Here is a 21822-nt window from a genome sequence, read left to right on the forward strand (position 1 = left end):
GTCACCTGAATAGCTATCACCTTACCAATGAAATAGTTCTCAAAGAGAGTAGTTTGGATTGTCTATACAAATTCATTTAGTTTGAGTCAGGTTCCCTGCAATGTTGAAATCACTAAGCTATGGAGAAAGTCTCCAAAGAGACACTGAATGGGTCCTTGGGGAATTCCAGGCTGTTCTCATTGCTATGTATCTCAGTAACAATGTTATAAGAATTCAAAGATAATTTTCATCCTTGATTCTATATTTGCTATTATAGCTTAATTGGCTCTTCTAGCAAAATCTAGACCTGTGTTGGGAAGTTTTAAGAATGTTCATGATATCTATAATGATTACTTTATTTTACACTAAAAACAAAACCAAAAACAAACAAACAAACAATAAAACAGATAGTGGACTCTCAATGATAAATATATTTATGGGACCAAAGTTGAACAGTGTTTAAGATTATGATGAGTGCTAAAAACATCATGGCAAACACTGGCTCTATGGATGAATATGAAAGCCATAATAGAGACACTGTGAAGAAATGATGTGATAAAGTAAAAATGGTTTAGGAAACAACGGCTATATTGAATGGACTGCATGATGTAGCTTTCCTTTCAGGAAGTAATACTTTTGCTCTTCCTCAATTTAGAAATGTGAGGCTATTTGAGAATGAGTAAATGCCTGAATGTACATCTTGAAAACATGCCATCAGGACCACTGAAGATAGAGTAACCCATCAAAGAAAATCAGGACCATTCCCAATGGGAATAGAGTAGCTGTTTTGTTGATGTGTCAGGGTGTGGAAAATGAAAGTATTCTGTACCACTGCCAAGAAAGTTTTAGAGTAGTAGACCCAAGAATGTAGGTCCAAATGAATCATCTCTTTTGTCCCAAGCTGCTTGATGATTGCACACAAAGTTGAAAAATTAAGCTTTGAGTTAATAATCATAATAAACACATGAATGTGCTCTGAGTTGATTTAATTCTCCATTGACCTCCAGGCAATACTTGGTTTCAAAATGGCCTCCCTTGCTGCAGCAAATGCAGAATTTGGCTTCGACTTATTCAGAGAGATGGATAGTAGCCAAGGAAATGGAAATGTATTCTTCTCTTCCCTGAGCATCTTCACTGCACTGACCCTAATCCGTCTGGGTGCTCGAGGTGACTGTGCACGTCAGATTGACAAGGTTAGTGCTGCCTTTTCCAATCAATCCTAGGAATGAACTGTTTTCTCCAAGAAAATGTTTCATGATAAGCACTGGACTTGGCCTCCAGTCCTTGCTTTTCAGCTGGGGGTAAGAAGAAATAAATCTTGGGATGCTTTTAATCAACAGATTGTTTCTCAGAATCCTTTAGCTTTGATAGCAACTGCAGCAGGGTCTGGACAACTTGGTGGGGATGTAAATTCTTAGGATGAATTAGGAATTATAGATATGGGTGTGGGTCACCTGTCAGTTTTAGAAAGCTCTCCAGGCATACCCTGTTTGAGAGCCACAGGATTAATAGACACAGCTTTGATAGAACTTGACAAAGTGTCCCAGATTTGTTTTGTTTTGTTTGTAGTGCTGGATATAGGACCTTCACACTTGCTAGACAAGTGCTCAAACACAACCTGATGTCCTAGTTTAAACATAGGTCACATGGACACAAATGACAGTCACAGGCATCTAGACAATGGAAGGCTACTTGAACAGTATGTGCCATCACCGCCTTCTTCACCACTTTCAGAAAGTGCTTATTAATGTGCCCTTGTACACAGCTCTAAAGAGCTATAGTCAAGGTTTTCTTCTTTTCTCCCATGAAATCATCATAGAAATTCACCCACTCAACAGAACCTATCTTGCCATGTGTAGCTGTTTCCACAGACTCAGAAGCCATCTCTTTTTGATTCTAGTTGTACCTATTACTTTAGTCCAGTACTGTTGTGGGTTGTCTCTGTGTGTCCTTAAACTGCAATGATTTTCTCTATCTCTGCATAACTTAATGAGTCTGCTGCAAGTGTGCAGCCGAGTGAAGTGGTGTCAGACTATTAGGAGACATAGGAATTGACAGCTGAGGTGGCAGAGGGTCATACAAGGCAACATCAGTGACAACTAACTGTTGATGACATTGTTAACTAAAACCTCTGGGACAAGCCCACTTTTATTATTATAAAACATAATTTTATTTGGCAATTTCAATAACTCGCTGAAGTAGCATTATGATCTTGATTTTTATGGTGGGATTACCAAGCCAACTGTGTGGTGATGGATGCCAGTCTTGTGACTCAAACTCTGCCTGGTCTTTTAAAGTAAATTTTCTTGAACTGTGTCCTGGTGAATTGAAAAAGCCACCATCTGGCTAGAGACTTCTTTCTACAGCATCATCCTTCACTCTCGTGCATGAATTTCTATAGCTGCTGCTGTCATGATAGCCCACAAGAAACATGAGAAGAAAACATCAACTACAGTCACAAATAGTCATGCAAAGTTTTAGTCCTTTGTGACATGCTGATTTGGATATTAGGCTCCCACATCAGTCTTGCCCCTATTAGCTCCTCCATAGAGCATATGCTCCCTAGCAATATGAATTACACATTTAAATTTCAGGGGAACTTGGATTTGATCAATGGAGTCACAATTTACAACTTCCATGCATATGTCTTCAAAAGGCACTTCCAAGGAACCAATGATCATTTTTCTTTGGATGCTCAAAATATCATAGTTTGGTTATGTTCACCTTAATTCTTTTGTTTTGGTATTCTTTGAAATCCTTGTCCTGTGTATGTTCATGCATGTAAGTGTAGGTATACGTAAGCCACAGCATGTATATGGAGATCAGGGAATAATCTGAGAAACTGCTCCTCACTTTCCATTTGTTTGAGATAGAATCTCTTGCTTGTTTCCTCCATACAATGCTTGGCCAGCTAGCTGCAAGCTTCCAGAAATCCTCCCGTCTCTACGTTCTAGCTCCTTGGGGAAGTGTTAGGACTCTAGACTTGTCAGGTTCTGGACCCCAGTTTATGTGAGTTCAGGGGATTCACATTAGAGTTCTCATGTTAGTGTGGTGAGTGCCTTACCCAGTGAGCCATCTCCCTGGCTCAGTGTTGCTGCTGTCCCTAACAGTGGAAATGCCTAAGGTCAATCCTTTGGTTTTAGGTAATCCTTTCTCCAAACCTTTAAGCCTCTTTGCTTCCTGATGTGTTTTGCTGTGATTGACGTTGTTTACAAAGCCGTATAATTTGCCTCATAGTTTTCACTTGGCTCTGATATTGACAACCTTCCTATCTACCCCAACACAGAAAGAGCAAGCATTTTTCTTCCCTTTGCTCTTCTCTCCCAAGTTAAATTACTATTCACTATGTTGGATTTGCATTTATCTTAAACCACGAACTTGGACAGTAATATTATTTACAAGTTGTACAAACTTGTGTTTCCTAAGATCTCCGTGGGTTTCCCAAACAGCATTTAAAAATAACTACTGTAGTGTGCATTCCTATTGGAGCACTCTGTAAGGGAAATGGTAGTGTGGTGATTTGGCATGAGTACTTAGGTAGGAGCCCCAGGGAAACTACATCCATGGCTCCCTCCTTCCCCATAGCTAATACGAGGATCTTGAAACTCACTTGGCAGAGTTTTCAGTCCTTGTCATTATCTGATTTAACTTGATGACTACTTATAAAAAGACAAAGAATCGCTGATCTCCTTTCATGTCCATAAGAGGCTATGGCAGCATAAACGTAACATTTCAGGTGGAAAAAAATGTTTCCAATGGAAAAAGGAAGAAATAGCCTTATGATAAAGCCTTTGAAATTCTAGTATTTCTCTTTGTTTATCCCATGCCACTCCAGACATGGTCATATTATTGTTGGACCAATGTGTTTGTATGTTCAGATAAAATTGCTGTGTATCTAGTCAGAATTGCACTGCTCCAGATCTTCACAAGCCAACTAGGACTGAATCAGTATAACTAAAGCAGCACAAAAATGCAAATAATGACATTAAATAGGTTTAATTGCCAAAACTTTCTTCAAAACTTAAGAGGAGTATCTTTTGAATCTTTATATAATTTTCATAAGCTTAGCTCAAAGAATATATTATTAGTAAGTAGCAAGACTGAGTCCTAGCATTTCACCATGATATTTTATTATTTTTTTTTCTTACACTTCAATATTTCCAAATAACAGTCTACATACACTGGCTTTGGGACTCTTTTGTTACAAAGGGGAGTTTTAAGAAGAGCTGAGTCCCCGGATATGACAGTCTCTAGATGGTCCATACTTTTGTCTCAGCTCTAAACTTTGTCTCTGTAACTCCTTCCATGGGTGTTTTGTTCCCAATTCTAAGAAGGGAAAAAGTGTCCACATTTTGGTCTTGGTTCTTCTTGAGTTTCATGCGTTTAGCAAATTCTATCTTACATCTTGGGTATTCTAAGTTTCTGGGCTAATATCCACTTATCAGTGAGTATAGCTTCTAAACACTGACATCATTGCATACAGCAGCAAGATTTTGCTGATAGGACCCAGATATAGCTGTCTCCTGTGAGGCTATGCTGGGGCCTAGCAAACACATAAGTGGATGCTCACAGTCAGCTATTGGATGGATCACAGGGCCCCGCAGTGGAGGAGCTAGAGAAAGTTCCCAAGGAGCTAAAGGGATCTGCAATCTTATAGATGGAACAACAGTATGAAATAACCAGTACCCCTGGAGCTCATGTCTCTAGCTGCATATGTATCAGAAGATGGCCTAGTTGGCCATCAGTGGAAAGAGAGGCCCATTGGTCATGCAAACTTTACATGCCTCAATACAGGGGAACGCCAGGGCCAAGAAGTGGGAGTGGGTGGGTGGGGGAGTGGATGGGGGAGCGTGTGGGGGACTTTTGGGATAGCATTGGAAATGTAAATGAAATAAATACCCAATTTTTAAAAAAAAGGAAAAACAAGAGCTGAGTCGGCTGTACAGTGAGTGTTGAGCAGATGACTTATTTCCCCCTTCACACTATTGACTAGCTTCTTTATCAATGAATGATCTAAAAGCAAAAAGTTTAAAGCTCTAAAACAGCAAAAAAAGAAACCTGTCAAATTATATTACAATTTACACTCACGTGAGACTAACACGCCATTAGCCCTGTTCTTAGTGCAGCACTGGTGGCCAAACCAGATGTCACTTAGTGTCACTCACCTTCATACGCTGAAGGTCAAACTCTTCTCCCCGGACCACTTCACAGAGCAGGGAACTGCCCTCTCCTCACTCGCACTTCTCATTTTAGGAAAAAGGACACAAAAACATCCTTCAAGGTCAAGAGCAGTTGTCACACACTGGATTCTGTCCTTCTCCTTACACAACTTTTCCTTTTCACCAAGAAGCAAGCTTGACTTATTTTCCCACACAAATGGTACAGAGTTGTGAGGACAAAACATTAATAATGAAACAAGATAGTCTGTGCTTTTTTTTTCCCTCCTTGGAAGTAGCAAAAACAAACTATTCCATGGACTAGTAAGTCCTTGTTGAAAATAGACAGGACATATTTTAAAGCCACAATGTACCCTGGCACATTCTGTCTTTAAATTTACTTTTGCTGTTAGTGGGAAGAGACAACTACTGTATTTTCTATGCCACTGAACATTTGTGTGTTTAGCCAACTCTGAATGGGAAAGGGAGTCTGAGGCTGCTCATCTTTGCAGTGAAATGCTAGGGAGAAAAGTATACCAGAATTACTGGGTGAGGCAGAAGCAGCTGCCTTGCTATCTGCAGAGACCCACATTGCAGTCAGGATTGCAGGGGTCCTGAGCTGAGTCTGTAGAACTGATCCATCAGGGCCTAGCAGCTACTTATGTTTTCCTTCCAGCTGTTGGAAGAGCAGAAGAGTCCCCAGCAGCCTCGGTGCTGTCCATTGAAACCACATGACCAGTTACTATGTAGGACATTTTCCTACCTCTGAGGAGAAAGAGTATTTTGTATTCTTGCTTTACAATCTGTGCTTTATTCAAGCCAACACTACAGCTTTCTCAACTTCTCAGACAAAGAAGCATAAACAACCAAACCCAACAAAGTTTCACTTTCATATTCTGTCTTAGCTGGATGGATTGTTCTTTGATATAAAAAGTATAATAATTCAATTCAACTTAAAAATAAAATTTTAACTGAGAAACAATAATTATATATGTAAATATATTCATGGAGCACAATGTGATTTATTGATCTATGCATACATTATAGAAAGATTAAATCAGACTAATTACCACATTCATCATTTCACCAAATTCGGTTGTTGTTTTCGACTTAGCATCAGTGGAGACATTTTCTGATAGATTTTTATGGTATATGACCTGAGGCATATGCTCTTGAGCTTTTACCATAGCAGTTTATCATACCTATAGATTTTAATACAAGGAAACCCTAATCCACCTAACGACTTAATCAGAATCGTCCAAGGATCTGTGGCTCACAGGCCATGCAGGTTCTAGTAAACATTTTAAAATACTTTACAACTGAGCATGTGATGTATGATTGCCCACAGTTGAAACAAATTTCTTCTTGTAGGGAATTAAAGATAATCAAGTGTACATTGTAATTCAGCAACAACTTGACAGCATAACAAAGTTTTCAACTAGGCATAAAATAGTAATTTTCCAGTTTTGTTCAATTATAAATATAATAGATTCCTATCCCAAATAAAGCCACTTAACACTAAAATTTCTAAAACCTAGACACATAAGAATTTAGAAAGCTCTGTAGATATAATCCTGAATTACAGGAAGAAATTTTGAAAATTCCCGTTCTTCTGGCAGAAGCTACCAAAATGTGCCCTTGAATTAAGACTCCATAATAATCCAGAAGGTAGGTTGTGGTGAGAATGAATGTTGTAGAGATGATGGCTTTAAGAAAAGCTGCTTCAGAGATGAAGCAGTCATCACCATATGTATGCCTGCCACCACAGAAAGATTCTCCATCAGTTGAAAATGCCCCTTACAAAATCAAAATCACATTTGATACAAAAAGAGAACATTAAACTTGATCAACACAGATACCTGAAGTGAATCTTTGTAGTGCATTGCTGGTGCAGGAGAACATGTAGCTATGAAGACTAGGGAAAATGGGAACAGAAACCTGAGTTTCTGCACCTACAGGAAACTTAATGGGTAAAATAGGAATGTAGCCAAGTGATTTTACATTCGATATTATTAATAACTTAAGAAGAGTGTACATTGAGGGTCTCATGACAGGGGCCAGGAAAGATGAGAAGGATTCAGTCCCTGACATGGTGAAGATGATACTTTGTTTGAGGACATGACAAATTCAAGTAAAACTTAATATTAATTCTTAAAGTGAAATTTGAAGATATGTAGAGATTATAGCTGTATAAAATGCAAATTGAGTTCATGATTCCAAAATTAGTTTAAAAATGGGGAGGGGGCCAGATTCTGGTAGGCAAGATTTAAGGAAACATTACATAAACTCATGAATTGTTGACCTAATGAATACTGACCCAAATGCTCCAATGAACCACCCAGGTGAGGTGCGGGTGTTGCATCAGTCCCCACACAATATGGTTTGCATTGTGCAATGCTTGTAGAGAGTATTGTGATAGTATTTCAATGGACTGGGTTGAAAACTCTGTGTATTATTTGCACCTCTGTCAGTAACCTTCTGCTGTTGTGACAAAATACCAGGGAAAATTGACCTTTAAGGTATACAGATATATTTGGCTCCATGGTTTCAGAGGTTTCCATTTGTACTTGCTTGGCTCTCATTCACTTCACATCAGGAAATCCCTTTCCCAAGAGTCCATGAAACCAGAAATCCAGAAGGAGATTAAGCAAGGGAGGGATTCTGAACTCTAATAATCCAATTCTCTTTCAGAATCCTCACCTCCAAACAGAGCTCAGGAGATTAAGACTTCAAAACACAAAATTTGGGGACTTTTGAGATAAAATATTTCAAAGCCCGTGTTTACACTGAATTTACTAAATTAATACAAATCTATCAATCATGGGTAATCTAAATTAAGTTAGTTTGTGGAACAGGAAAAAAATGATAAAGATGAAAAATAGAGGCCATTTTCTGCTTAAGACATTGACATTCATTTGGAATTTTGAGAAAAGTAAGCTCTAAGACACTACTGATATTGAACTGACACTAGATGAGTTTTTCAGAAAGTAGGCTTATTTTCAAAAATCTCTTGCTAACTGATCTGATTCTGACAGTATTTTTTGTGTCATATCTGCAGGCACTGCACTTTAACACCCCATCAAGACAAGGAAACTCATCGAATAATCAGGTAAAGGGAACAGATTCCTTACAGAAAAAAAAAATTAGAAACTAAATAGGAGATAACCCTATATTTTGAATATGTTTTAATGCTTTCTAATCTGTTAAAGCAAAGCAATCCATTCCAACTCCTCCAAACTTCAAATATAGTTACATAAGAATATCAAATATAATTTTGATAATTTAATTATTAATTTACTAATATTTTGTTTTTTGCTAGGTTGTAGTAAAGTATTGATGATCAATCAGCCTTTCTCTTCTGTCCTTTATAGGTAAATTAACTTCCTGACTAATTCATTGGTACGTGTTTTGGACTAATTGATAATATCCGACTAATAGCTTCATTTCACTAAACTTTTTTTCAGTTTGATTGCAGACAATATGACAAGAAAGGGTAAAAACACTGATAAGTATGAGGATTTGCTTGCTGTTTTTGAAGCAATGTTTTTCAGTTCTTTTATAGAATAATATACATATTTATTTCATGTTAAGTGATAGTATGCATCTATTCAGTATGAAATTGAATTTGTATCCTTCTGTTTGATAACAGTCAGGTCTTCAGAATCAATTGAAAAGAGTTCTTGCTGACATAAACTCATCTCATAAGGATTATGAACTCAGCATTGCCACTGGAATTTTTGCAGAAAAAGTGTATGACTTTCATAAGGTGAGAAAAATGCATATCCCAGATAGTTACATCGACTTTAGACTTGAACCTTGTCCAATCTATCATATGAATAATGTCTTTTACCTTCCTACAAGGCATAAAATATTATTTTATTATTGTTGATGCTGCTATGTTCAACATATCACCTTCCCATCCAGTGAACTCCCATATTCAGGATGGTTCAACTGATGGACAGACTACAAAGACAAAAGCTATTGCTAGTGTAATGATGTTGAGCTGTAACAGGAAGTGGTAAATGGGCACACAGGGGAGTCCATTACGGGAGAGATGAGCTACTGCTTCCTTTGAGCAGGTCTACTGAGACAGGCGTGACTCCCAGTGAGTTGAGCCCATTTGTCAGTTTGTTCTCAGTGAGTCTCCTCACTTTTCCTTCTAGTTGCTTGTTCTTAGTGATGCTGTTTTACGTAAGTTCTTCCCAAGGAGTTATAGCCAAATAAGGCCAGCCATTGCAGACACTGACAGAGAAGAAGCTCAGTTTTAACAAGAGTTATATAGGTGACTAATATTGCTGAATGGCATTGAGAATCAATGCATCATCACAGTACCTTGCCTACTGAAAGGCTATGAGGTGCAAAATATAATCCCTAAACTACAGCACTAAGCTTACTTTGGAACCTTCATTACTGTGATGATCAGAAACTTCACTTGGTTAGAACTAGTAAACAGTCACACTTCCTATATTTCTGTGGGAACATATCTCCCTTCCATTTATCCACTCTTCAATCAACCATTCATAAAACTCTGTCTCTATGACATCACTGGGTAAATCTCCTGTATCTTTGCCAACTCTCTGTCTTCCACCCAACCATTACTGTTCCGTCTGACTGTCACCCACTCAAATTCTTTGCCCCTCCCCAGAACCACTCCCAAATCATTTGGTATCCTGCCAATTACAGAGTAATAGGCCTCTTTTTATTTTTCCATCATTTCAAAAGATTTCTATGAAGTTTTAAGAGAACCATTCTGTGTGTTTATCATATTTTATTTTTTTATTCCCACGCAGATCGCTAACTCATTTAGCATTTAGGAAATGCTAAATCATTTGTCTATTTGTCTACTATGCTATTACTATACTTTTTACAACAGTTTTAAGTGTATTTCTTTTTCCTGACTCTCATAGCATGAAAAGATATCGCATTAAGAATTACATGAGGCACAGTGAAAGCAAAATTTGATCAAGAACATGGAAAATAGGGAGATCACTCTTTAAATCAAAATGTAATTCTGACACTTTCCTCCCAGTTTCCTCCCTCTAGTCCTTTCCATGTCACCTCCCTCGCCCTTACTTTGTTTCCCCTACTTTCAAGTTGATAGCATCTTTCTCTTTAATTATTATGGACACACACACATTTGTAACCAAATATATATTTGAAACCAAATAATAGAAGAACCAAAAAATACAGAAAAAGTACATACATATAAACACACATGTATATTATTTGTGTGTAAATGGTTTCAGGGTTGGCCTTTTTACATTGGACAACCAATAAAGAGGCTAATACATGGTAGAGGTTGGTTTCCCTCTCTTCAGCTACCATTAATTACCCATTTTCCCCCCTACGGGTTAGCCCCTTCAAAAATTTTCCCCTTTCAAGTTACCATATTCTCTAATATTGCCAGTGTTTTAATCTTTTTATGTAGTCACTTGAAAGAGACTGTTTCTCAAAAGATTTCTTGGAGTTCTTGCTCTTACAGTCTTTCCACCCACTCCTTCTATATTTTCCCCAAGCCATCAATACAGAAGCTGTGATGTACATGTTTCTGTTGGGCTGGGCTTCCCATGATCTAGTGATCTCTGTATTGCATCTAGTTGTGGTTTTCTGTGATAGTCTCCAGTTGCTGTAAAGAGGAGCTTCTTTGATGAGGGTTGGTAATTGCATGTATCTGTTGGTATAAGGATATGATTTATAATGTAGTTTGAAATATGCTGCTCTAGGAAAGTGGTAGTAATAGATCCTTTTCTAATGTTAATGACCTCACTTTTCTCTCCTACTGAGGGGTCTTAAGTCTAATTAGAAATCTCTTGGGTACCATCAAAATGTGAGTGCCACTTATTGCACCACTCTTTATATATTGTCTTTTTGGTCATTAGCTTGACTCATAGGTGTTTCAAACATTTCAGTCTGCTTAATTTTTCTCTCCCTTGGCAGCTTACATAGTACATTCTGGATTGATGAAAGTTAGACTTTAGGAAAGAGGCTTCCAGTTTAGATCCAGCTCAAGTCATCTGAGTCCTGTGTCCTAAGCCTGTGATATCTTCAGCAATAGCAACTCACACTCAACTCCTGAGAGACAAGCAGAACTATATTAATAATTTATATAGTTTTAGGAGTCATTTTTATTACTCTCAGTGGCCACTCAAAAGGAAGTTTCTCATGCATGGTTGTGGGATTTTTGTTAGTCCACAGTTTTTATGGGGAGCATTGTCAGCTCAAGTGACTTAACTACCTCTAATGTATGTGTGTGTATGTATGATATATGTATAAATGTATTTATTATACACATACTTTGTATAGTTTTAGACAAATATAAGATAATGATTCCATGAGACTTTATCAAGCAACTTTAGTATTATTTGTCCTCTCAAACCTAGTATAGTTAGTTATTCCTGCTTCCCCTTTTATTTTTTTATCTTTTCATTGATTCTTTGTTAATTTTACATCATGCACTCTAATCCCACTCATTTTTCCCTCCCCTTGTACCCTCTGTCCACCCTTGCAACCTTTTCATCAACAAAGATAAATAATTTCACTGTGGAAGCTGTAGTGTATCACAGTGTGCCCTACAGTATACTTTTCTGTCCATACTTCAAAGTCATTTGAAATGACTTTGTTTGGTACAAGGCCTCTGGTTTCTGATACTCTATCAATTCTGCAACCTCACTGGGACTCCTCTTGTATATCCTGTTGTTGACTTGTGTCATGGAGATCCTGAAGTTAGAGAAGTGTAGGACTGATCCCTTCGTGCACTCTAGTAGTTCATCTGGTGTTGATGTTGGAGTGGGCCAATTCACAGACCTGGATCTGGGTCTGGGTCTGAGAGGTATCTAAGCTGGTCAACCCACTGGCTCTCCAGATTTTATGACCTTGTGCTACCAACCCTTGCAACCTGGGCTAGCTCTACAGTTCGGCATAGGAGAGGTTCAGGATCTACTCTCCTGAGTGTTGCAACTGGTGAAGGATATGGCTAGTTCTCCCACTCTAGTGATCCCAGGGACAGCGCTTCCAGCTGCCATACGTGGTGAGAGACAAGGTAAAGGAGAAAGGTGTCTATCTTGCTTATGCCACTGCACAGCAGACAAGTTGTGGGGCCAGCTCTCTCATGCTAACACCTTGGGGCTGGTTTACTTGCAACCCCCCATGTCCAGAGTCAGGTCTACTGTACAGTCCAATTGAAAAGTAGGATCTCCTCTCCCAAACGCTGCAGCAGGTAAGGAAAAGGGCTGTTCTCTCAACTGCCATAGGTGGCAAGGGAGCAAGGGTCAGTAGGGTATCTGACCATTGCTCTTGCTGCTTAACAACAGACAAATTGTGGAACCAGCTCTCCCAGGGTCACCTCTACTGTGCTACCCAAGTGATGAGCAGGGCCTGCTCACCCTAGTGCTGAAACAGGTGAGAAGTGGGGTCAGCTTTTCAGCTCTCACAAACTCTAGGAGCAATGTCTCCTGTCTTCTGGAGGTGGTGAGGGGTAGGGGGAGGGAGGCTATCTCTTCTCTTTCCACCCCACTGTCAGGAAGATTAGTGGTAGGGCTCATGGTAGGATACTCACATCATTGGGTTGGATCCCCCTTAAGTCCCACAGTGTGAAGTACCACTCTTCTAAGTAGTACAGCTCTCCAAGGACAGTGTCAGCTCCCCTGATTTCATATTCTCAGGGCCAGTTCTCCCAACATGCACATGTGATGGGTGGGAACAATTCTGTATAGCCCCCAGATACCAACATGTCCCTGGGCTGAAGCCTGGACCAGGGATGTCCACATGGCCTCTGTTGGTAACAGACCATGGATCATACAAGACAATGGACCCAGACATGGACCCCAGTGGCAACACAGGCCAGGACCCCACCATGGACCCAGGTGTCATAAACATCTCATATCAGGTTGTTCCTCAATCCTTCAAGTCAGCATTTCTGCTTCTCTACATTGTGCTCACAGCCTTCTGTTTCTCCTTCTCTTCCATTTCTCCACTACTTACTTGCTCCTCTTAGTGACACCTGTGGTCTCTGAGTGTCTGGAGTCATCTCAGGAGTAGAAGTATTATGCCCTACTCATGCATTATGGTACTGAAAAGGGATCATCTCAGGCATGTTCTGACCCCTCCTCTAGGCTTGCATGGCACTTGACTGGTGGTCAGCTTATGCTAGCTCCATGTCTGGGCCCACCTGAGTGGCCTCACGTGAGTATCATTTGTCTTAGGCTCATTCCCACCTGGGTCCATGGTGCTAGGGTGGGTTCTTCTAAGTCTGCACCCTGGCAGCCGTGTTCCCTGTCTAGTACCTCTAGTGCCAGACTGGCTGCCATCTCTGGTTCTCCTTTTTCAGGGAACCTTAAGCTACTAATCATTCAGTTGTTCACAGGTCAGAACACAGCATAGACATGGCCTCTACCCTCTCTGTTAACTATTGATGCACATAGGATATAGCCTCATCACCTGCAAAACTCTAGGAGCAGGACTTCTATTATTTTCAATGATGTCTATACATGTGTGTCTTTCTGGGGATATGTACTCATGAGTGTGTTTGGAAACATGCAACCTATAAATGCTGAATCAAAAGAACATGAAACTTGAAGAGATTTGTAATGAATACATTGATTTATATATATGAAAAGTTGCCCTTCTAAGGAAAGCTCAGGAGGTACAAGCTCACCAGATATTTACAGAACTGTCAAGCTTTGAGAAACTTCAAAAAACCCTAACCTGTATTAAAAGGCCAGTGCTGACAAGCTACACAGAACACTAGTAAAAAAAGAAAATTAATGCCCAATTTACCTCTGGAATACGGATTTTTAAATTCTTTAATAAAACACTTGCAAATAAAATTCAACAGCCTATTAAAAGAACCATTTACAATGGCCAAGTGTGATTTGTGTCAGGGATGCAAAGATTCTTTCAGTACATATAAATCAATAAATACAATATGCTACATGAATAAAATGAAGAGGTAAGAGAATATTATCACCTCAATATGTGTAGAAAAAGGTATTAAAAATAAATGTACACAGTAATATTTTTATTAGATATTTTCTTTATTTACACTTTAAATGGTATCCCTTTCCCTGGTTTCTCCTATGAAAACTCCCTATCCCCTCCGCCCTCCCTCTGCTCATTAACCTACCCACTCCTGCTTCCTGGCCCTGGCATTGCCCTACACTGAGGCATAGAGCCTTCACAGGGCCAAAGGCCTCTCTTCCCACTGATGACCGACTAGGTCATCTTCTGCTACATATGTAGCTAGAGCCATGAGTCCCTCCATGTGTTTTCTTTGGTTTGTGGTTTAGTCCCTGGGAGCTCTGGAGATACTGGTTAGTTCATATTGTTGTTCCTCTTATGGGTCTGCAAACCCCTTCAGCTCCTTGGGTACTTTCTCTAGCTCCTTCATTGTAATAAAGACTCCACTATGTTCATACCTTATTTATAATATCCAGAAGCTGGAAAGAACCCAGATGTCCTTCAACAGGGGAATGGATACAGAAAATGTAGTACATTTACACAATGGAGTACTACTCAGCTATTAAAAACAATGACTTCATGAAATTCTTAGGCAAATGGATGGAACTAGTAAATATCATCCTGAGTGAGGTAATTCAATCACAAAAGAACACACATGGTATGCACTCACTGATAAGTGGCTATTAGCCCAGAAGCTTGGAATACCCAAAATACAATTCACAAACCACATGAAACTCAAGAAGGAAGACCAAAGTGTGCATCCTTTTATCCTTCTTAGAAGGGATAACAAAATACCCATAGAAGGAGTTACAGAGATAAAGTGTGGAGTAGAAACTGAAGACCGTCCAGAGACTCCCCAACCTGGGAATCCATCCCATATACAAACCCAGACACTATTGTGGATACCAACAAGTGTTTGCTGACAGGAGCCCAATATAGCTGTCTCCTGAGAGGCTCTGCAAGTACCTGACAAATACATAAGTGAATGCTCACAGCCATCCATTGGACTGAGCACACAGTAATAATTCTTAATAAACTAGGTAGACATAGAATGTATATTGCTGTCTCAAAGATAATTGAAAAATTTGGTCAGTAATAAGACAATCATGGTCACTCTCATTATTTATATGCGACATTAAATACAATATTAAAAGTCTAGTTGATAAAAAGAAATGAAAGATACTCCTCTCAGAAAGAAAATTTAAGTGGTTGGTGATTTAGGTCAGTAATAGAGCTCTTGCCTAGCAAGCACAAGGCCCTGGGTTTGATCCACAACTCTGAAAAAAAAAAAGACAAAATAACAAAAAGAGAAAACTTGACTGTCCAAAAGGATGATGTGATATATATCACCTATCACATACCGATATGTCAATCATATCACCTATCACATACCGATATGTCAATCATATCTTTTTTTTTGATTTTTAATATTTTTATTACATATTTTCCTCAATTACATTTCCAATGCTATCCCAAAAGTCCCCCATAGCGCCCCTCACTTCCCTACCCACCCATTCCCATTCTTTTGGCCCTGGCATTCCCCTATATTGGGGCATATAAAGTTTGCAAGTCCAATGGGCCTCTCTTTCCATTGATGGCCGACTAGGCCATCTTTCAATACATATGCAGCTAGAGACAAGAGCTCCGGGGTTCTGGTTAGTACATCATGTTGTTCCAACAATAGGGTTGCAGATCCCTTTAGCTCCTTGGGTACTTTCTCTAGCTTCTCCATTGGGAGCCCTGTGATACATCCAATAGCTGACTGTGAACATCCACTCCTGTGTTTGCTAGGCCCCGGCATCGTCTCACAAGAGACAGCTATATTTGGGTCCTTTCAGCAAAATCTTGCTAGTGTATGCAATGGTGTCAGCTTTTAGAAGCTGATTATGGGATGGATCCCTGGATACGGCAGTCTCTAAATGGTCCATCCTTTCATCACAGCTACGAACTTTGTCTCTGTAACTCCTTCCCTGGGTGTTTTGTTCCCAATTCTAAGAAGGTGCACAGTGTCCACACTTTGGTCTTCATTCTTCTTGAGTTTCATGCGTTTATCAAATTGTATCTTATATCTTGGGTATCCTAAGTTTTGGGCTAATATCCACTTATCAGTGAATACATATTGTGTGAGTTCTTTTGTGATTGTGTGATTTCACTCAAGATGATGCCCTCCAGGTCCATCCACTTGGCTAGGAATTTCATAAATTCATTCTTTTTAATAGCTGAGTAGTACTCCATTGTGTAAATGTACCATAATTTCTGTATCCATTCCTCTGTTGAGGGACATCTGGGTTCTTTCCAGCTTCTGGCTATTATAAATAGGGCTGCTATGAACATAGTGGAGCATGTGTCCTTTTTACCGGTTGGGACATCTTCTGGATATATGCCCAGGAGAGGTATTGCTGGATCCTCCGGTAGTACTATGTCCAATTTTCTGAGGAACCGCCAGACTGATTTCCAGAATGGTTGTACAAGCTTGCAATCCCACCAACAATGGAGGAGTGTTCCTCTTTCTCCACATCCTCGCCAGCATCTGCTGTCACCTGAATTTTTGATCTTAGCCATTCTGACTGGTGTGAGGTGGAATCTCAGGGTTGTTTTGATTTGCATTTCCCTGATGATTAAGGATGTTGAACATTTTTTCAGGTGTTTCTCTGCCATTTGGTATTCCTCAGGTGAGAATTCTTTGTTCAGTTCTGAGCCCCATTTTTTAATGGGGTTATTTGACTTTCTGGAGTCCACCTTCTTGAGTTCTTTATATATATTGGATATTAGTCCCTTATCTGATTTAGGATAGGTGAAGATCCTTTCCCAATCTGTTGGTGGTTTTTTTGTCTTATTGATGGTGTCTTTAGCCTTGCAGAAGCTTTGTAGTTTCATGAGGTCCCACTTGTCAATTCTCGATCTTACAGCACAAGCCATTACTGTTCTATTCAGGAATTTTCCCCCTGTGCCCATATCTTCAAGGCTTTTCCCCACTTTCTCCTCTATAAGTTTCAGTGTCTCTGGTTTTATGTGAAGTTCCTTGATCTACTTAGACTTGACCTTAGTACAATGAGATAGGAATGGATCGATTCGCATTCTTCTACATGTTAACAACCAGTTGTGCCAGCACCATTTGTTGAAAATGCTGTCTTTCTTCCACTGGATGTTTTTAGCTCCCTTGTCGAAGATCAAGTGACCATAGGTGTGTGGGTTCATTTCTGGGTCTTCAATTCTATTCCATTGGTCTATTTGTCTGTCACTATACCAGTACCATGCAGTTTTTATCACAATTGCTCTGTAGTAGAGCTTTAGGTCTGGCATGGTGATTCCACGAGAGGTTCTTTTATCCTTGAGAAGAGTTTTTGCTATCCTAGGTTTTTTGTTATTCCAGATGAATTTGCAGATTGCACTTTCTAATTCGTTGAAGAATTGAGTTGGAATTTTGATGGGGATTGCATTGAATCTGTAGATTGCTTTTGGCAAGATAGCCATTTTTACAATGTTGATCCTGCCAATCCATGAGCATGGGAGATCTTTCCATCTTCTGAGATCTTCTAGAATTTCTTTCTTCAGAGACTTGAAGTTTTTATTATACAGATCTTTCACTTCCTTAGTTAGAGTCACGCCAAGATATTTTATATTATTTGTGACTATTGAGAAGGGTGTTGTTTCCCTAATTTCTTTCTCAGCCTGTTTATTCTTTGTGTAGAGAAAGGCCACTGATTTGTTTGAGTTGATTTTATATCCAGCTACTTCACCGAAGCTGTTTATCAGGCTTAGGAGTTCTCTGGTGGAATTTTTAGGGTCACTTATATATACTATCATATCATCTGCAAAAAGTGATATTTTGACTTCATCTTTTCCAATTTGTATCCCTTTGATCTCCTTTTGTTGTCGAATTGCTCTGGCTAGGACTTCAAGTACAATGTTGAATAGGTATGGAGAAAGTGGACAGCCTTGTCTAGTCCCTGATTTTAGAGGGATTTCTTCAAGCTTCTCACCATTTACTTTGATTTTGGCTACTGGTTTGCTGTAGATTGCTTTTATCATGTTTAGGTATGGGCCTTGAATTCCTGATCTTTCCAAGACTTTTATCATGAATGGGTGTTGGATCTTGTCAAATGCTTTTTCCGCATCTAACGAGATGACCATGTGGTTTTTGTCTTTGAGTTTGTTTATATACTGGATTACGTTGATGGATTTCCATATATTGAACCATCCCTGCATCCCTGGGATGAAACCTACTTGGTCAGGATGGATGATTGTTTTGATGTGTTCTTGGATTCGGTTAGCAAGAACTTTATTGAGGATTTTTGCATCAATATTCATAAGGGATATTGGTCTGAAGTTTTCTATCTTTGTTGGGTCTTGTTGTGGTTTAGGTATCAGAGTAATTGTGGCTTCATAGAATGAGTTGGGTAGAGTACCTTCTGTTTCTATTTTGTGGAATAGTTTGTGAAGAACTGGGATTAGATCTTCTTTGAAGGTCTGATAGAACTCTGCACTAAACCCATCTGGTCCTGGGCTTTTTTTAGTTGGGAGACTATTAATGACTGCTTCTATTTCTTTGGGGGATATAGGGCTGTTTAGATCATTAACCTGATCTTGATTCAACTTTGGTACCTGGTATCTGTCTAGGAACTTCTCCATTTCATCCAGGTTCTCCAGTTTTGTTGAATATAGCCTTTGGTAGAAGGATCTGATGGTGTTTTGGATGTCTTCAGGATCTGTTGTTATGTCTCCTTTTTCATTTCTGATTTTGTTAATTAGAATGCTTTCCCTGTGCCCTCTAGTGAGTCTGGCTAAGGGTTTATCTATCTTGTTGATTTTCTCAAAGAACCAGCTCCTTGATTGGTTGATTCTTTGAATAGTTTTTCTTGTTTCCACTTGGTTGATTTCGCCCCTGAGTTTGATTATTTCCTGCCGTCTACTCCTCTTGGGTCAATTTGCTTCCTTTTGTTCTAGTGCTTTTAGGTGTGTTGTCAAGCTGCTAATGTGTGCTCTCTCTAGTTTCCTTTTGGAGGCACTCAGAGCTATGAGTTTTCCTCTTAGAAATGCTTTCATTGCGTCCCATAAGTTTGGGTATGTTGTGGCTTCATTTTCATTGAACTCTAAAAAGTCCTTAATTTCTTTCTTTATTCCTTCCTTGACCAAGGTATCATTGAGAAGAGTGTTGTTCCGTTTCCACGTGAAGGTTGGCTTTCTATTATTTATTTTGTTATTGAAGATCAGCCTTAGTCCATGGTGATCTGATAGGATGCATGGGACAATTTCAATATTTTTGTATCTGTTGAGGCCTGTTTTGTGACCAATTATGTGGTCAATTTTGGAGAAGGTACCATGAGGTGCTGAGAAGAAAGTATATCCTTTTGTTTTAGGATAGAATGTTCTGTAGATATCTGCCAGATCCATTTGATTCATAATTTCTCTTAGTTTCTCTGTGTCCCTGTTTAGTTTCTGTTTCCATGATCTGTCCATTGGTGAAAGTGGTGTGTTGAAGTCTCCCACTATTATTGTATGAGGTGCAATGTGTGCTTTGAGATTTACTAAAGTTTCTTTAATGAATGTGGCTGCCTTTGTATTTGGAGCATAGATATTCAGGATTGATAGTTCCTCTTGGAGGATTTTACCTTTGATGAGTATGAAGTGTCCGTCCCTGTCTTTTTTAATGACTTTGGGTTGGAAGTCAATCTTCTCAGATAATAGAATGGCTACTCCAGCTTGTTTCTTCATGCCATTTGCTTGGAAAATTGTTTTCCAGCCTTTCATTCTGAGGTAGTGTCTATCCTTTTCTCTGAGATGAGTTTCCTGTAAGCAGCAAAATGTTGGGTCTTGTTTGTGTAGCCAGTTTGTTAGTCTATGTCTTTTTATTGGGGAGTTGAGTCCATTGATATTAAGAGATATTAAGGAAAAGTAATTGTTGTTTCCTGTTATTTTTGTTGTTAAAGTTGGCATTTTGTTCTTGTGGCTGTCTTCTTTTAGGTTTGTTGAGGGATTACCTTCTTGTTGTTTCTAGGGCGTGGTTCCCGTCCTTGTATTGGTTTTTTTCTGTTATTATCCTTTGAAGGGCTGGATTCGTGGAGAGATAATGTGTGAATTTGGTTTTGTCGTGGAATACTTTGGTTTCTCCATCTATATTAATTGAGAGTTTGGCTGGGTATAGTAGCCTGGGCTGGAATTTGTGTTCTTTTAGTGTCTGTATAACATCCGTCCAGGATCTTCTGGCTTTCATAGTCTCTGGTGAAAAATCTGGTGTAATTCTGATAGGCTTGCCTTTATATGTTACTTGGCCTTTTTCTCTTACTGCTTTTAGTATTCTATCTTTATTTAGAGCATTTGTTGTTCTGATTATTATGTGTCGGGAGGTATTTCTTTTCTGGTCCAGTCTATTTGGAGTTCTGTAGGCTTCTTGTATGTTCATGGGCATCTCTTTCTTTAGATTTGGGAAGTTTTCTTCTATAATTTTGTTGAAGATGTTTGCTGGTCCTTTGAGTTGAAAATCTTCATTCTCATCCACTCCTATTATCTGTAGGTTTGGTCTTCTCATTGTGTCCTGTATTTCTTGGATGTTTTGAGTTAGGATCTTTTTGCATTTTACATTTTCCTTGATTGTTGTGCCGATGTTCTCTATGGAATCTTCTGCACCTGAGATTCTCTCTTCCATCTCTTGTATTCTGTTGCTGATGCTCGTATCTATGGTTCCAGATTTCTTTCCTAGGGTTTCTATCTCCAGTGTTGCCTCATTTTGGGTTTTCTTTATTGTGTCTACTTCCCTTTTTAGGTCTAGTATGGTTTTGTTCATTTCCATCATCTGTTTGGATGTGTTTTCCTGTTTTTCTGTAAGGACTTCTACCTGTTTGATTATGTTATCCTGTTTTTCTTTAAGGATTTGTAACTCTTTAGCAGTGTTCTCCTGCAATTCTTTAAGGGATTTTTGTGCTTCCTCTTTAGTGTCTTCTGCCTGTTTAGCATTGTTCTCCTGCATTTCTTTAAGTGTGTTATTAAAGTCCTTCTTGAAGTCCTCTATCATCATCAGGAGATATGCTTTTAGATTCGTGTCTAGCTTTTCCGGTGTGTTGGGGTGCCCTGGACTGGGCGAAGTGGGGGTGCTGGGTTCTGATGATGGTGAGTGGTCTTGGTTTCTGTTAGTAAGATTATTACGTTTACCTTTTGCCATCTGGTAATCTCTGGGGTTAGTTGTTATCGTTGTCACTGTTTAAAGATTGGAGCAGAAGCTGTGTTCCACTCACCAGCAGTCCCAAAATCCTGCGGCGTGGGTCGTGGGTAGCTGGCGGTTGTCAGGCAACCCTGCGCTCCAGCTACCCCTGTGCTGATCCGGCCGGATGAGGCCTGTGGCCCTACTCAGGCCGGTTTCTGCTTCCCTAACTAATGCAGTCTCAGGTCCCGCGCGCAATTGGATTGGAGCAGAAGCTGTGTTCCACTCTCCAGAAGTCTTAAGATCCTGTGGCGGGTGTTGTGGGTAGCTGGCGAGTGTCAGCCGACCCTGCGCCCCAGCTGCTCCGGTGCTTTTCTGACCGGATGAGGCTTGTGGCCCTATGTAGGCCGGATTTCTCTCTCCCCAACCAGAGCAGTCTCAGGTCCCGCGTGATTGGACTGGAGCAGAAGCTGTGTTCCACTCACCAGCAGTCCCAAATTCCTGCGGCGGGGGTCATGGGTAGCTGGCGGGTGTCAGGCAACCCTGTGCTCCAGCTACCCTGGCGCTGATCCGGCCGGATGAGCATGTCAATCA

The 21822-nt window shown here is 39.7% G+C and overlaps 1 protein-coding gene and 1 non-coding gene across 3 annotated transcripts in view; one reads left to right on the top strand and one right to left on the bottom strand.

Moving 5' to 3' along the window:
* The first annotated feature begins 1004 nt into the window (after nt 1-1004).
* Nucleotides 1005-21822, top strand: part of Serpinb7 (serpin family B member 7) — a 31195-nt gene continuing 10377 nt past the window's right edge. The window contains exons 1-3 of one of the 2 annotated variants that reach the window (XM_021174055.2): nt 1005-1172; nt 8194-8244; nt 8785-8901. In XM_021174055.2, the coding sequence (XP_021029714.1) occupies nt 1005-1172; nt 8194-8244; nt 8785-8901 (336 nt within the window). The remainder of the gene's footprint in view (nt 1173-8193; nt 8245-8784; nt 8902-21822) is intronic. The other variant, XM_021174062.1, reaches the window with a different exon arrangement.
* On the bottom strand, nt 13464-13592 carry LOC115032487 (small nucleolar RNA SNORA17). Its single transcript, XR_003838158.1, has one exon. It is a non-coding gene; the product is annotated as a small nucleolar RNA SNORA17 (small nucleolar RNA).

This window comes from Mus caroli, unplaced genomic scaffold, assembly GCF_978045245.1.
Source record: "Mus caroli unplaced genomic scaffold, Mus_caroli_1 scaffold_1, whole genome shotgun sequence".
Lineage (NCBI taxonomy): Eukaryota > Metazoa > Chordata > Mammalia > Rodentia > Muridae > Mus > Mus caroli.